At 39.9% G+C, this 14,749-nt stretch overlaps 1 protein-coding gene across 1 annotated transcript in view; it reads right to left on the reverse strand.

Annotated features, from left to right (window-relative positions):
* Nucleotides 1–11,094, reverse strand: part of LOC106918456 (phospholipid-transporting ATPase IH-like) — a 36,566-nt gene extending 25,472 nt beyond the window's left edge. The window contains exons 1-2 of the mRNA XM_014988260.2: nt 10,545–11,094; nt 81–203 (exon numbers count right to left, since the gene is read on the reverse strand). Coding sequence (XP_014843746.1) covers nt 81–203; nt 10,545–10,583 — 162 coding nt within the window. The 5' untranslated portion in view covers nt 10,584–11,094. The remainder of the gene's footprint in view (nt 1–80; nt 204–10,544) is intronic.
* Between the last annotated feature and the right edge of the window lie 3,655 nt (nt 11,095–14,749).

Raw genomic sequence — 14,749 nt, forward strand, 5'->3', positions numbered from 1 at the left:
AAGACATGGTTGGCTGGATTTGAAACAGAAAGGGAGCATGAAGATAAACTATGCTGGGGCAGAGGCTGGGGATCGCTCACCTTAGAGGAGACGATGCGGTTGTTGGGATAACGCTGAGGGATGTAGGCCTCAGCTCCCGCAGGGGGTTCTTTATGGCCGATATACACCGTCCGGCTGTCCACCCAGTTCTCCTCCCCTGCACACTGACAATGAAACAGGAGAATGTCGGGATAAAAATAGCAGCACAGAGACAAAGAAATGATTAAACTAAACTAATCCTAAAGTCTGTGCTGTGCTCCATTATGCTACCCATTACAGCATTGCTCAAATGTACAGCACTCAATGCAAAGCCAAGGAAAACACATTGGATCCCATATGGAACAAGCTGTATTACAACAAAACATCTCCTTGGAGAGTTTATTCCAGGGAATTAGATCAGCAAATACTAACTCTCACCCTTCATTAGGCAGTACAGCACTATTGTGGCAAGATATCGCCCCACGAATAACAAATAATAAAGACTTACGGCCTGGGGTGGCGCAAAGTGACTGACAATGGTTAATGAAGCGAGCCTTACAGAAACACTGATCAAAAAAATAAACAATGTGCTCTACACAACATAAGCAATTCTGCACTATTTTAGTGAAGTTATGTTAGTCCAAATTAAGTTTCCCACCTTGATGTGTTTTAAATATGGCTTTAAGGGCAACCAGCACATTCTTGTGAACAGACCGAAGTGAAATAAAGGCATAAATTACTTGGTAAAAAACCCACAGCCACAGATCTAAACTTATCCACCGTTTATGAACAGGAACGTGCCATGAGGTAAAAATAGTGATGTAGTCGATGCTGTGAGCCGAGTTAAGACCCCACCAAAGCATTAGTGAAGGCAACATGACCCCGGTAGACACTGTGAAATGAAAACTGACAGTGGAGCAGAACGAGCAGCAGGAGCAATAAGAGGAGCGGAGCGCAAAAGTGAAAAGAACAGATTATGACACCACAAACTGTGAAAAAGGCACCGAGAAGGAAAACACAGAGAATGTAAACTAAGAGCCTCTACAGTGCCTAAAGTATGGACAGTGAAAAAAAACACTATTCACATCCCCTGAACTTCTACACATTTTAAAATCTACTAAACAAAAAAATTCAATGTGTCGTTTTATTTATATTTTATGCGATAGATTGACACAAAATAGCCCAGAATTATAAAGTGGATGAAACATTATTTAAGTTTCTTTTTACAATCACAGTTTATATCCAGCTCTTCTCTGAAAGCGTCAGTGGTGTTTTTAGAAAACTCTAGAGATCACGAAGACCAAGAAACACAGCAGACGGGTCAGAGAGAGAGCAGGGAGAAGCTTAAAGCAGGGTTAGGTTATACAGCAGCAAGCACTGTCCAATCCATTATCCTAGTATGGCGCTACTGCAAACCGACATGGCAATCCACCTGAACTGACAGGGCAAGAAGAGCATCAATCAGAGAAGCAGCCAAGACGTAACTCTGGAGGAGCTGAAAAGATTTACCGCTTGAGGAGGAGAGAGTGTGTTGACATGAAGGCCATATTGCACAAATCTAGCCTTCATGGAAGGGAAAGAAAGGCATGGCTGAAAGTAAGCCATAGCAAGCTTTGTTTGCAATTTGACACAAACACAGCAAACATGTGAAAGAAGGAGTTTTTTTGTGTGCGTGTAATTTTTTCTTTTTTCTTTTTTTCTTTTTACAGAAGTTTAAAAGCAAAATGCTTTGCGTGATGGAAAACCACTGCAGCTTGAAAACAGCACCAACACAATGAAACAACGAATGGTGAGAGCATCACACTGGGGCGGTAAGTGTCTAATTACAAAAGTTATAGCAGTTTATTAGATTTGTGCAGAAAAAAAAAGAATAAAGGACAGGGAAATTAAAAGATGTCACTGTTATGAGTCACTTTGTACTGCTGAGTTGCAGTAACATTGTCAGAAGAAGATAAAAATAATATTTAGAGTTAATTAAGAAATACATACTTGGAAAATTGTGTTCAGGCAGTTGTCCGACCCTCAACAACATCTACTTTGGTATAAATACCACAAATTTGCATTCTGTTTCAGAGGCTGTAAAACACTAGGTGTGCAAAGCTGGAAGAGACAAACCATAAAAAAATGCAGCAATAACCGCAGCAAAAAGGTGACTAACACAGGAAATCCCCCCAAAATACCACAATTTGAAAATATTCAGAAAGGGCATGAGCCTCAATTTTAACATTTCTATACTTAATACACAAATTGTCATTTCTGTCACTCATATCCTCCCATTTCCGTCCACACGGCTCTCTGCCTTTGTTCCCAGCGTCTCCTGGCAGTGACTGTCACACCGTGACAGGGAGGAACTGCAGCGCAGGGATTGAGAAAGACAGAGAGGATGCATTGTGGGTTTTAGTTATCTGGTCATTAATTCCCACTGATCTGGATCAACCCTCATCCCAGTTTCCCCTCTCTCTACCTCAGGGCTCCAGCTGACAAATTGGCTTCCTGCTTGGTTGCAGGACATGGAAGCTTTGTCTTTATCACCAAAGTGGGCTGATTTTGCATCAGCATCAATCATCAGCAGTGACACGATGTCCGTGATAACAGTGAAGCATCCCACCACTGCAGCTCCCCTACTGCGCTGTGACTTGGCTCTCTTTAGCTGGTTAGTTTCTGTTTGAACGCTGGAATTGCAAAGAGGCAGGAGGCCTGCTATTTAAAAATTCAGAGATGTTGCTATAAAAAGCAATGAGAGTATTTCTAGTTCTGGCATGGTCTTTATTTTATCTGCATGCTTTAGCAGACAAGATCCCAAGCCTACCTCAACTCCTTACTGTTGCAGAAAGATAATAAAAGATACCCGCCATTAACTGGCCAGATTAAGCCATGGTGTCTAAGACTTCCTCCACTGTAGGAGACCACAGCACGCTGAACAGGGATCCCTCATTAACCAACAGATCAAATTTCCCCAGCCGAGCTTTAATGGACTCCTCTTGTTCACGCAGGATGTATAAACACAGGAAAACGGTTACGTAGCACGGATCAGCGCCGCTCTGGGGTTTAACTCCTTCGAGTTTAAAAGATTTAAAGTTTGTTTTTAATAAAGTTGCTTTATATAAATTTACTTCATTGCAATTTCATTAAAGTTTTTTAAGCTAGCAGATCCCTAAAAGGTGAGGGGAGCAAACAGACACTGCTATAAATACAGACTTTATGCAATCATGGTCAATGGAAAGAAATGTAAGTTCGGTGCGTGATTTATTGGTATTATAAGCCAAGCAATCATCTGAAGCTTTCCCATTTACTGTTCCTGTTTGGGGGGCGGGGGGGGGACATTGAAGAAACTATGATAACACTCCCAAAGCTATAATAGTCTTGATTCATGTCAGTATATTTTATTCAGTTATATGAGAAACAGTTTGTTCACTGACACATTTATGAGTTATAATAATTGGCACAGCATGAATAAGGGACAAAATAAATGTGAATGGTTTACACATGATCATTTTCCGTTTGTGCATGAAAAAGATGAGCATGGAGTGTGCAACACATGTTTCTCCTCTGAAAGCACATATTTACAAAAGACATGTGTTTGGGTTATTAATAATTTTAAAGTTAGACATTTTTGATTGCAGTTATGTTCAATAAATTAGAATATGGGTTCTCCGCTGAAAACGTATTTGCAATACTATGTTTTAAATCCTTATTTAATTCTGAGGCAATCTCTTTCAGGTTATTCAGTTCAAGTTTGAACCACCTAAGATGTTAGATTTTGATCTTCTCTATGTTTAGAGAATATCAAAAACTCAGTAAAAACTACAAAATAGACCTCTGGTTTACCGCCAATTGAAAACTGACTAAGACACAAACCTGAGCACCTTTTGCTCAGGTGTCATGGTAACCTCACAGTGTTTGGAAAACTTAAAACTGTGAAATTTGACACAGCACCTAAAAAGCAGATAAAAGAACAGGACATTAACCAGCTAACAAGGATAAAGATGTTTCCCATTAACACCACAGTTAACACTTTCGCAACATCAGACTAAGTCTGCAAGTTCATGCATCAAAGAAACAAGACTAAATGGAAGACACTTATTATATAAACTGTAAACTGAGTACGACTTCCCTCCTTCATCTGTTGATGTGAAAATGGATTTAAAATGAGATTATCAAGGTGGGACCAGTGATGTGATTCATGCATTAAACAGACCGAATCTCATTCTCTTCGAGTCGGGTGACGTCTTTGGTTGTTGGAAATTAAATCATGGGTCAGTTCTTGTGGTTTATTAACACAGTTTGCAGAGGGAAGTTGAAAGCTCTTTATTTTTTAAGCTGCAGAACATGAGCTAGTCAAATTTCTTTTTTTTTTTTTCTCTCTTTTTTTTGGACTAAACACTTTACTGATCTAGTAAAATGTTGCTAAACTTCCAAAGTTTGTTTCTGCAAGTTGCCCAGCATTACACCAGGGTAGCTGTCTTGGTTCTCCACAGAAAAAAAAATGTTGCCATGTCACACATCATCTTAAAAGTGTTCAAGCTTTTTCTTTGGTCATGTTACACCTAAAACAACTCATCTAGGTTGAGTCATTTGTGACTGGTGTTAAAAGCTTCAAAAATTACAATTGTTTTCATGAACATTGAAATCCTGATTATTTAAAACAATCACTCATCTATTAAACTCAAATTACATTGAATTGACTTTAAATTAAAAAAGTATTATTAAAATGCAGATTATTATCTAAAACATATGAAAATCAGCTGTTGGGAATGCACAATATATCAGCATTAGAATTAATAATGACCAATATCAGACATTATTTAACATCAGTACTTGTTAATAACTGGAGAGATATTAACAAGTGACGTGTATGTCTTGTTGTCACATGTGCCATTTGTTTGGTCATGTGACAGTGGTAGTAATGCAGGGTGGATTGGTTTAACTGAAGCAGAGAGGCAGGGTCGGTGGTTCTCATCATTTTCGCCAATATTAAAAGGTAAGAGAATTATACTTGATATATGTAATATCAGTAAATATAACTGATATTTGATATTTACAATATCAGATATCATTAATATCTGATATTGATAATGCCTTCTGCTTAGACATCAGCAGGGTGCAAAGTTAAAACTGTACACCCAGTGGGGAGAAAATCCACCAAAAGCCTGACAATGACAAAATACCTGAGACAAAAATCAAAGGCTGAATATGCTTTTGAATGTCAACATTTGTATTCAGATGATGTCCCAGCTTTCTCCCTCACTTGACTCGCTCTGATCCAACAGTTACGCAACTCCTTAATCCAGCTGTGCCACTTCTCCTCACTCCCCCCGCTCTCTCCGTTTTCCCCTGCCACCGTAATCTGCATTCGAAAAAAGCTCTCATTTTGACTGCTCTTGACGTCAACGCGCTACTACCGGGTTGAAAATGGCTCTCAGAATAATAAAAACAGACATTTGAGCCTTGCTAAACACGTCAAAATATTACCCTCGATCACACGCACTTTAGTTAAAAGATCGTTTTCCGTGACATTAAAGGCCAACGGGAAAAGCTCAGACCAAGCACACATTTTGCACGATTTTGCCACCTACAGGTGCTGTCTCTACAGAAGGGCCCCTTCGCCATGGGGTGCACCGGACAGGAATAGACCACCCTTAACCATTAGTCGCAGTGACAAACAGCAATGTACTTCAGCAGACAGTGTCCTGGCTTTCAAAACATGCCTTTTAGTTTATTTGCCAACTTTTCCGTGAGAGGTGACTGCAGGCTTGCTTTTTTTATTCAAAGAAAAGATGCAAAGATGTGAACACAGAACTGAAACTAGAGGTCAAAGTTCAGATATTCATCAGCTTAACCTGCAGTGACAGCTTCGTTTTCTCATCGCCAACGTAGATTTGTCAACTTTTTTCCTTGCACCGCTGTCTTTAATGTAGTAAAACGGCATCCTTGTCCTGGCTTGATGGCCACAGTTGCAGTAAATACAAGTGTTGTATTTTGTAACGACTCCTCTAGCTCTTACAATGAGAAAGCTCAGGTGAGTAAGCATTTTCATGCACCCATTTCCTGATTTTATAAATATCAGCGCACATCGGATTTACTTAAACACCATGTTTTAGTCTCTTTCCCATTTTGAAGAATGGTTAAGAGAAATGGCCCTCCGTGTCACATCATATTTATACATCAGGGGAACAGGAAATAGTGGATTGGTATTTAAAGGTTGCTACACACAAGGTGCACCATATTTAGAGGCTGTGGTGCTCAACGTGGTCATCTGAGGTGTGATTCCCGGCCTCAAGCCTTTTGGTGCATGTCCACCCTCTTTTCTGTCTAAACTAACTGTTCAATAAAGGCCACAAGTACCAAAAAAAAAAATCTTTAAAAAAAGTTCCTGCTCACTCTGAACAGCTAAAATATAACTGAAACGTTTATGTAACATATATATTTTTATTTTAAAGAATGTCTTAGTCAATAGTTGTTTCCAGGGATTTTGTTGCAAACAATTTTTTTTTTTAATGCGAGCTCTTGATATCCTCACCCACTCAATGTGCTTAAATAAAATGTGATAATACGTTACTGCAATGAATTGCTACTTTAATTTTAAGCTCTTTAATAGGATTGTCAATAAATGCTTAGAGCACTGTAAATGATTCGGTTTTACTATTTTTTTTTACTGAATAGATTTATTAATTCAGACACTATTAAAATCCTAGTCAAACAACTTTTTTCCCCTCGCTAGCAAAATTTGAATGTCTACAAAGCATTTCATTTAAATAAAATATCTAAAATGTCTTGACAAACTTAAGAACCGACCATAAAATACATTCTTCCACCAAAAGAACAACATGTTCCAGTTCTATCTGAATTAATGGGTGAAGACAGGGTGACAAAATACAACTTTTAAGACCTCAGACCTGCTCTCTCTGGAGTAAGCCGGACTAAATTAAAAGACCATCCTTTAATGGCTGAAGTTGATTTATTAATTCATTACTAAGCTGCATTTGGGCTGTGACCTTGATGAGAACAGACTATTCTCTCTGTCTGAAAAGGCTTTGACTGGACTGCTCATTACATTTTAATCACCTTGCATGATGTAATGTTTGTTCTGCTGTGTAGGCCCATTACAAGAGCATCTGCTCAGAATATGGGTGCGTTGACGGAAGGTCCCGTACATCATCCCTCCCTCAAATTGTAAATCAATATCTCGATAATTTAGATAAAGATTAATACCTTGTTGGGTTAATAACGTTGGAGGATTTGTCAGGATGCAAAGGCAGCGGGGTGAGAGATGCGGGGCGTGTTCAGTGACCCATTTACCCCCTGCCTCCTCCTCCTGCTGCTGCTGCTGCTCCCCCCTCCTCACCTCACTGTGAATTTCATTTCCCTTGATGCTGGCTCGACTTGAGCATCGGTCAAGCTCCCTGTCGCTCACACAAACGTAAACATCGGGGGGCAAAAAAAATGTAGAAAACAAATCTGACCGTCCCAAAATATGTCATCTCATCAACACCGGGGTCTGTCATATGACCAGGTAAAAGCGTCGGAAATGTGTGAAAGAGCTTCACCAGGCCCTGTCACAGCGGGTTTCTCAAACACACTATGTTGTTTTTTTCTCTCTCTCTAACTCAGCCGCCCACCAGCCAGCTGCTTCCCGTCCTGCCAGATAATCAGAGGTTGCTGAGGGCAGCGACCCATTCAGGCCAGGCCACCAGTAATGTGGCTAATGTTTACAGATCAGCTTTACACGGATGTTGTTTAGCGGACATTTCCAGTTTGCCACAAGGATGCGCTTCTCTTCCTGGCCTTAACAGTTTCTACCTATACGGGAGACAGAGGACAGCAGACACGTGTGGTGACGACTGTGAGAGAGACTTGGAAAAAATGTCTCACAAAAACTTGTTAAGTCTGGTTTAAGGGACGCTAGGTCAGTCCACCAACAAGCAGCCCACTTTTAAAAATATGGCAAGATAAATTATACGATATTGTACGACATCATTTAAAAAACGATAGTCTTAAGAACATGTATTAAGCGAGCGTGCGTGAGATAAGCGCACACTCAACACTTTATTCTTTGTTTACAGAGATATGCGCTCACATCAGTCTAACTGCACGCCCAGTTCAATGCATGAACTATAAACCCGGCTTGGTTTTCACTGTTACTGGTGCATGAAAAAAATCCTTACAAGCCTGGTGGGGGGCATCGCTGTTTTACTGTATTGTATTATTGTGAGCAGAGGGAATTCAATGTTTGGTTTTAAAAACTATTTACAAATAAAAATCTGAAAAGTGTGCCAAGCAATGGTATTAATCAATCTTTACTCCGTTACCTCTAAATAAAATCCAAGGCAACAAACTGCGTTCACAAGCCATCTTAGACAAACTAGTCCATCTGTACAGTTGTTCGGCGAAGGCTTCAGGGGTTTATTCAAGACCATTAGCAAACAAACAGCATTATGAAGACCAAGGAACACAGCAGACTTCTCTGGAGTTTAGTGAAATCCGTCATGTCACATGTGTAACTCTGCACAGATCAGGTCGTCCTCACAAACTGTGCAAAAAAGAGAGTAGTGACCGAGGTCACCAGAACACCTCCGACTATGCTGAAGGAGTTATAAGCTCCAGCAGCCGAGACGGGGAAGACTCTGCAGACAACAACTGTTGCCAGTTTTCTTGACCAGTCAAAGCTTTAGGAGAGACTGGCAAAGAGCTTAAAGGTATGTGGGAGATTCCATGGCAAAGTGGAAGAAAGTTCTTTGATCTGATGAGACCAAATGGAGCTTTTTGGCCATCAGGCAAGACGCTATGTTTGGATGACACTTGTAAAGGAGATAAAACGAATATAGAGAAATCCAGGACAATCTGTTTCCATCTGCGAAAGAACTACAGCTTCAGAGAACAGCTACCCAAAGCATCCAGCTATCGCTACACAGGAAAGGTTTGAAGACAATAAGGTTGATGTTCTGGAGTGGTCCAGTCAAGGCAAAGACCTCAATTCAACAGAGGATTTGTGGTAGGACATGAAAAGGCCTGTTCATAGATGATCCCCACACAACCTGACACAGCTTGAACAAGGACAAGTGGAGAAAAATTGCAGCGTCCAGATGCGCAGCTTGACTCTGACCCATAGACGCAGACTTCATGCTGTTATTGCAGCCAAAGATGTATCTAAAATAAAAAATACATTCACTTATTTCACGTTACAGATTCCTATCATTATTATATAGAAAATCACTTTTCACTTTGACATTAACAGTTTTTTCTATTTTTTATTTTTTTTATGCCAAAACAAGATCATGACTGATTTGTAACGGCAATAAAAAGGTAAAATATACTGCATTAGAGTGGCAAGAATAAATCCACTGATGAAAGAACATCTTGTTGAGTGTTGGCTTATGCGACACAGGTATGCCTTGTTTTTTTATTTGTTTTAGACTGATTTGATTAAAGTGTTTATTACAAGCATGTAGTCATTTTTGCATTTTGTTTTTACAGTTCAATCATTGTTTCCTGATGTTCTTTAGAGTTTTTTTTTCTTTTCTTTTTGTTAGTTCACCCAGCTTTTGGATTGTTTGTTTCTCCTTAGTATTTGTGAGGGCAGACTAATTATTTTTCAGGGTTTTTTTGTGCTTTTATGTCCTGTGTCTCATTTTCGGGTCACTTCCCAGAATATAAGCATGTCGCCATTAATCTTAAATATCTGTGACCCGATCCTGTTTGTTGTAGTGTGATCTTGGGTTTAGATTGCATGTAGTTATTCTGCAGTGAATCAAGAGCATCATTAGCTTGCAGTGAATAGTTGTTTTGCAGTGTTTTATGCGGGTTTGTCTGCCTGAAGGGGTGTTTGAATTCGGGTCAAATGTTATTGGACTGACAAAGGACTGGATAAAGTTAATGGGAAACCCTTTTATTTGTGTAATTGATTACTGGCTTGGCGGAATCGTAACATAAGCATACTCATGAGCTAAAATGGCCTAGTCAAAGTCCAGACCTACTAAAAAAACCCATTAATTTCAACTAGATTTGCAAAGTCTCAAATTACTTGAAAGGTGGTCCAAGGTAATTTACTGACTCATAGGGACATTAGACAAGCACACATTTTTGTAATTTTTACTCCCAAAACTTTTGGAAGACCACATACCCTTTCCTTCCATTTCAAAAGTATGAGACAGACTTTAAAGTTTGTAGTGTAGGAGAAGAAATGTGGAAAAAGTCCAAGAAGGTGTGAATATTTTTGCAAAGGACTGTAAACGAGCCAGCAAAGTTCATATGTGTCCAACACACACCCCCACAGTTACTACTGGATCTGCAACCACCGGCACATTCTCACTGAGCTCCACAAAAACAACAGTCGGGCGCCTGCCAAAGCCGATCCACTGACATGTGCATCACTGCAGATGAGCAAAGCGTTTGTCATTCTGCGTGTCACCCACCTCTAGGGAGGGGGAAAAACCAATGCCAGGCTAGAAATAAAACATCCGTAACAATCTGCAGCACATAAAAACATCGGATATGGAATGATAGTGTTGACAGACGGCGGCCCTTACGTATCTGCTGATGATGTTCCGGAGCAGACTGAAATCCATCCTTTGAGACAGCTCCCCGGCGGCGGCGGCGGCTACAAACTGCGCGACAGAGACGTGTCAGCAGCTCTCCCTGGATCTTCGTAAGCGCTACCTAAAAGAGCGGATGTTTCCAGCTGGATCCATCTCTCGCTCTCTCTGCCGCCACCAGCGCCCCTGGCGTGTCTGTGATTGTAGCGAGGAGCGGCGGTCTCTCTCTCCCGAGTTACTCCGCTCCTGTGATTTTCATGGCATCCCTGGAAGACCCACACAGCTCCCCCCTCGAGCCTTACTCCAAAACCGTTACTCCAGCGTCGCCCGCCACATTTCAGCAGGATTTCTTTCCTCTGCTCCTCAGCCGCTCGTCTGGTTTCAAACCAAATAAAGGCTCGTAGTGTTGTGGGTCCAGTGTTTGATAAAGTGCTTAATCCTGAAACAGATGCGTCTTGGCGGAGACCGAGTGTGTGTGTCTCTCTCTCCGTAGTAAGAACGGTAGCCGTCTCTGTGTGGTGCTGTGAAGCGTCAACTGCGCGCACTCGTCAGATGACTGCGCGGCACATGCGCTCCTCAGATCTAAAATTTAAATAGCTCTGATGCAGCGAGCACCTGCTCATGTGGAAACAGAGGATGGCAGACATCCGACTGCAGTGCATTTTATCTTTGCGCCCAAGAGCAAATCACATAGCGCTCTTTGGGAAAGAGCAAAATAAATAAATAAATAAATAAATAAAGTGAAAAATCAAAATAATTTTTACTGCATATTTTAGCTCTTAATTGGTTTGCATATTTATGGATAGTAGTATGAGGAATGTTTTACATTTAGCCACATTACAACCATGTGTTTCAATATATTTTAACTGCATTTTGGAACAATTAAAAGTATCAACTTTCACTGTAACCACAGCAGCAAGTCTTTTTGGGGTTTGTCTCCATAAACTTTCCAGACTTAACTTTTTTCCCCCCCTATCTTCCTGCAAAATACCTTCATATAAGCTCAGTCAGACTGGAAAGAAGCAGTTTTCACGATTTACAACAGATTCTCAATTAGAAGTGGGTGTAAAATTTGACAGGGCCATCCTAACACATGAATAAGCTTTAAACGAAATCATTCAGTTCAATTTAAATCCAGTTTATTTATATAGTACCTCTGCGTTTAATCTCAAGAAATTTCAATCCAATCATGCAGACAGATTCCAAATCATTTGTAGTTATCAAACAATGCAGTCAAGTTGGTAAAACAACTGCAAATAATTGGAGAGTAGTAGGCGAAAGTAGTAGAATGGTCATTCTGTAATCTAGCAGCCTAATCCTACGGTAGTGTAGCTACGGAGATAGCTCAAGATAACCTAAACCAGGCTGACTATAAGCTTTATCAAAAAAGAAAGTTTTAAGTCGATTCTTAAATGTAGACAGGGTGTCTGCCCCACTGCCTGAAACTGGGAGCTGGTTCCACAGGAGTTTAGCCTGACAGCTTTCCACATTTAGAAGCTCTAGGAACCTATCTTTGTTTTTCAAAGAGTTAGTTAGCAACAGATGAAGCTTATAGACAAGAATAGAAGCAAAGGGGTGCAGAAAAGTTTATACAATATCCTAAAAATACTTTCCATTACTGTGTGCCCTGGTACACTGCAGGTCTTTGACGTCATTTTTCTCCATCAGTATATTTAATCTCTGAGTATGTCTAGTCAGAGGCATTTCACATGCCTTGAGTGCCCTGAGTGCCAGCGGCTGGTTTCCACAACATGCTTTGTCTAAACCAGTGCACACGCCATGCATCTCAGAGGTCAGGGTGCCAGCTCTTCAGTTGGTACAGTACTCTCCTTGAAATATTTGTCACTAGTCATCAAAGGGCTTTGCAGCATTCTTCTAAAGTGCTCTCAGGTTTCACTTTCCTGCAGGTTCCCGAAAGAGAGAGAGAGAAAAAAATTGGCACCAAAAATGCATTTCAGAGTTTGTTTAGTTATTATTAATAACCTTTCTGACACTAAAATGTCCATTCTTTGTATTTTACTAACACATTTCTTCTGACTGGTGGTAATATCAACAGTGGTCAAGTAAGTCCTGACTTGAATCTGAAAGAGAATCAAAACTGGAGGAAATTAGTATTTGATCAGGAATTAAAAGACGGGTTTGATTGCTGTATTGCTAATGAAGACTTCCCCATTGATTGTGGCTGGATAAATAACTTTGACATAAATTTTTCAATAAAATGTAAAGAAAACGAGATTTCCTTTTTCAAAACTGAAACTCGTTTTATGTTGTTTTATTCTGTTTGGAGTGGTACCTTTCTCAGTTGTGATAAAAAAACAAACAAACAAGCAAATGTATTGGTGTAATAAAATTATTATAAATACAAATCTTCCAAAAAGTGTAACATTTTGTTTGGCTTTCCTGTACACTTCATTTTTTTCCTTTTTAGTTGTTGTGAGATTGTTGGAACAAGTAAATTACTGTATGAAAAGAAAAACAAGAACCACAATATAATCTCTCAGATTTATTTCCATTAAACTAAGCACAGAAATTTTAGGCAATTTGATTGAATATTTTCACTTATAGGAAACATGAAAGTCAGAAATATAGCCAACATTTAAAAATGGGGCCATTATTGATAAACGGACTAGTAACGGACTAGAGGTGTCCTCATGTCGATCAAGACTCTCTTATTTACTGACTTACAAATATGATTCACATCTCCAGTCAGACAACATGCAGCCATGCCACTTGAGTTGTATTCTTCTGGGAGTCAAACACAATGCAAGGTTCAAATACCAGCTGCATAACCATTCAAGACAGAATCCAAAATTAGCTGCAGCCTCATTCAGACGGAGATCCTCTAACAGAAAGGATGTCTGACCCAGACATTCATTTGCACTGTTAATGCTGTCAATTAGGCCAGACCCTATTAATATTTGCACGGGGATACAACACTTTCATTCTGACCTGTTAATCCTTGACGCGGCTGTTTCTCTTCGTCTGGACCCTGGGGGCACCCAGACTGCTATGATGAGTCTGCATCAGTGAACACATTACAGTAAGCTCTTTGTTCATTAGCTGAATCATTCATGTAGATGTATTAAAGTCATTTTTATGCACACTACGCGGCCATGAAAAATGCATGTTGCTGAGATTCCTGCCATATTTGACGAGAATGAATGATTCATCCTGCTTCTTCATCCCGGATGGGTTTTTATCAATTCTTATAATACTTCTTAATCCATAGCTGAACTTTTTAACTATGATGATCGACGTTTTAGATTTGTATGCTGGCCTTGATTTCTGAAATAAAGTGGGCTGAAATTGCTGCTCTGCTTGCGGGCAAGGTTAATATTTCCGCAGCTGCTGCTGAGATTATCTCATGGGTGACTGGCTGCTTTGATTTTGTTTGAGTGGAGGAACTGGGTCATTGTTCTCTTCTTGCTTCTGTCATCCTTGCTTGTGATAATGAGTTACTTCACATATGGGGCAGTGTGGCACTTACCTCAAGCCGCCACCAGGTCTCTGGGTGCAGAATCTATAAATCTGAAAATAATTTGTTTTTTAAACCGGAATACTTTAATTGTTAATACTTTTTGTCAGTGAGCCAATCTTCCCCAACATTACCCAACATTGGAGGGAACAGAGGTGGGGATCTTTGACCATTCCTCTTTGCACACATTAGAAATCACCCAGTCTCAGGTCCTCACTTAAGTTCTACAAGTTTATATATGATTTAGCTCTGAGAACTGAAGTGACAATGGAAGAAGGCTAGGTTTTGTGTCCAATGAACAACATCTGTTTCCTTGGCTATGCTTTTTATAAACCATTATCCTGTTGGAAGATAAAATATGAAACCACATTGAATTTATTTTTATTAGAATCAGATTTCTATTCAAAGTTTCAAATAGTTCATGATGCCTATAAGGTCCTCGAAGTCTTTGGAGGAGACATCACCCCACAGAACTGCAGATCCCATTGCTTTTGCACATATTATAATTTCTTTGTTTTCCATCAACTAAGACTTTTAACACATCTTTACCTTAGATGCTAAAAAATGGATTGACATGATTTGGCAAATTAAAGTGCAACTGACTGATCAAATTCAGTCCAGACAAAACTCACAGTTCAAACGCCAACAAATCATGAGAGACAACAGCAGAATAAACCGCATTTGCCCTAGAAGCATCAAATCTGAGCAGAGAGGGAGCAGGGCA

Source organism: Poecilia mexicana, unplaced genomic scaffold, assembly GCF_051168715.1.
Source record: "Poecilia mexicana isolate PSO_F unplaced genomic scaffold, ASM5116871v1 scaffold_2, whole genome shotgun sequence".
In the NCBI taxonomy this organism is placed as follows: Eukaryota; Metazoa; Chordata; class Actinopteri; order Cyprinodontiformes; family Poeciliidae; genus Poecilia; species Poecilia mexicana.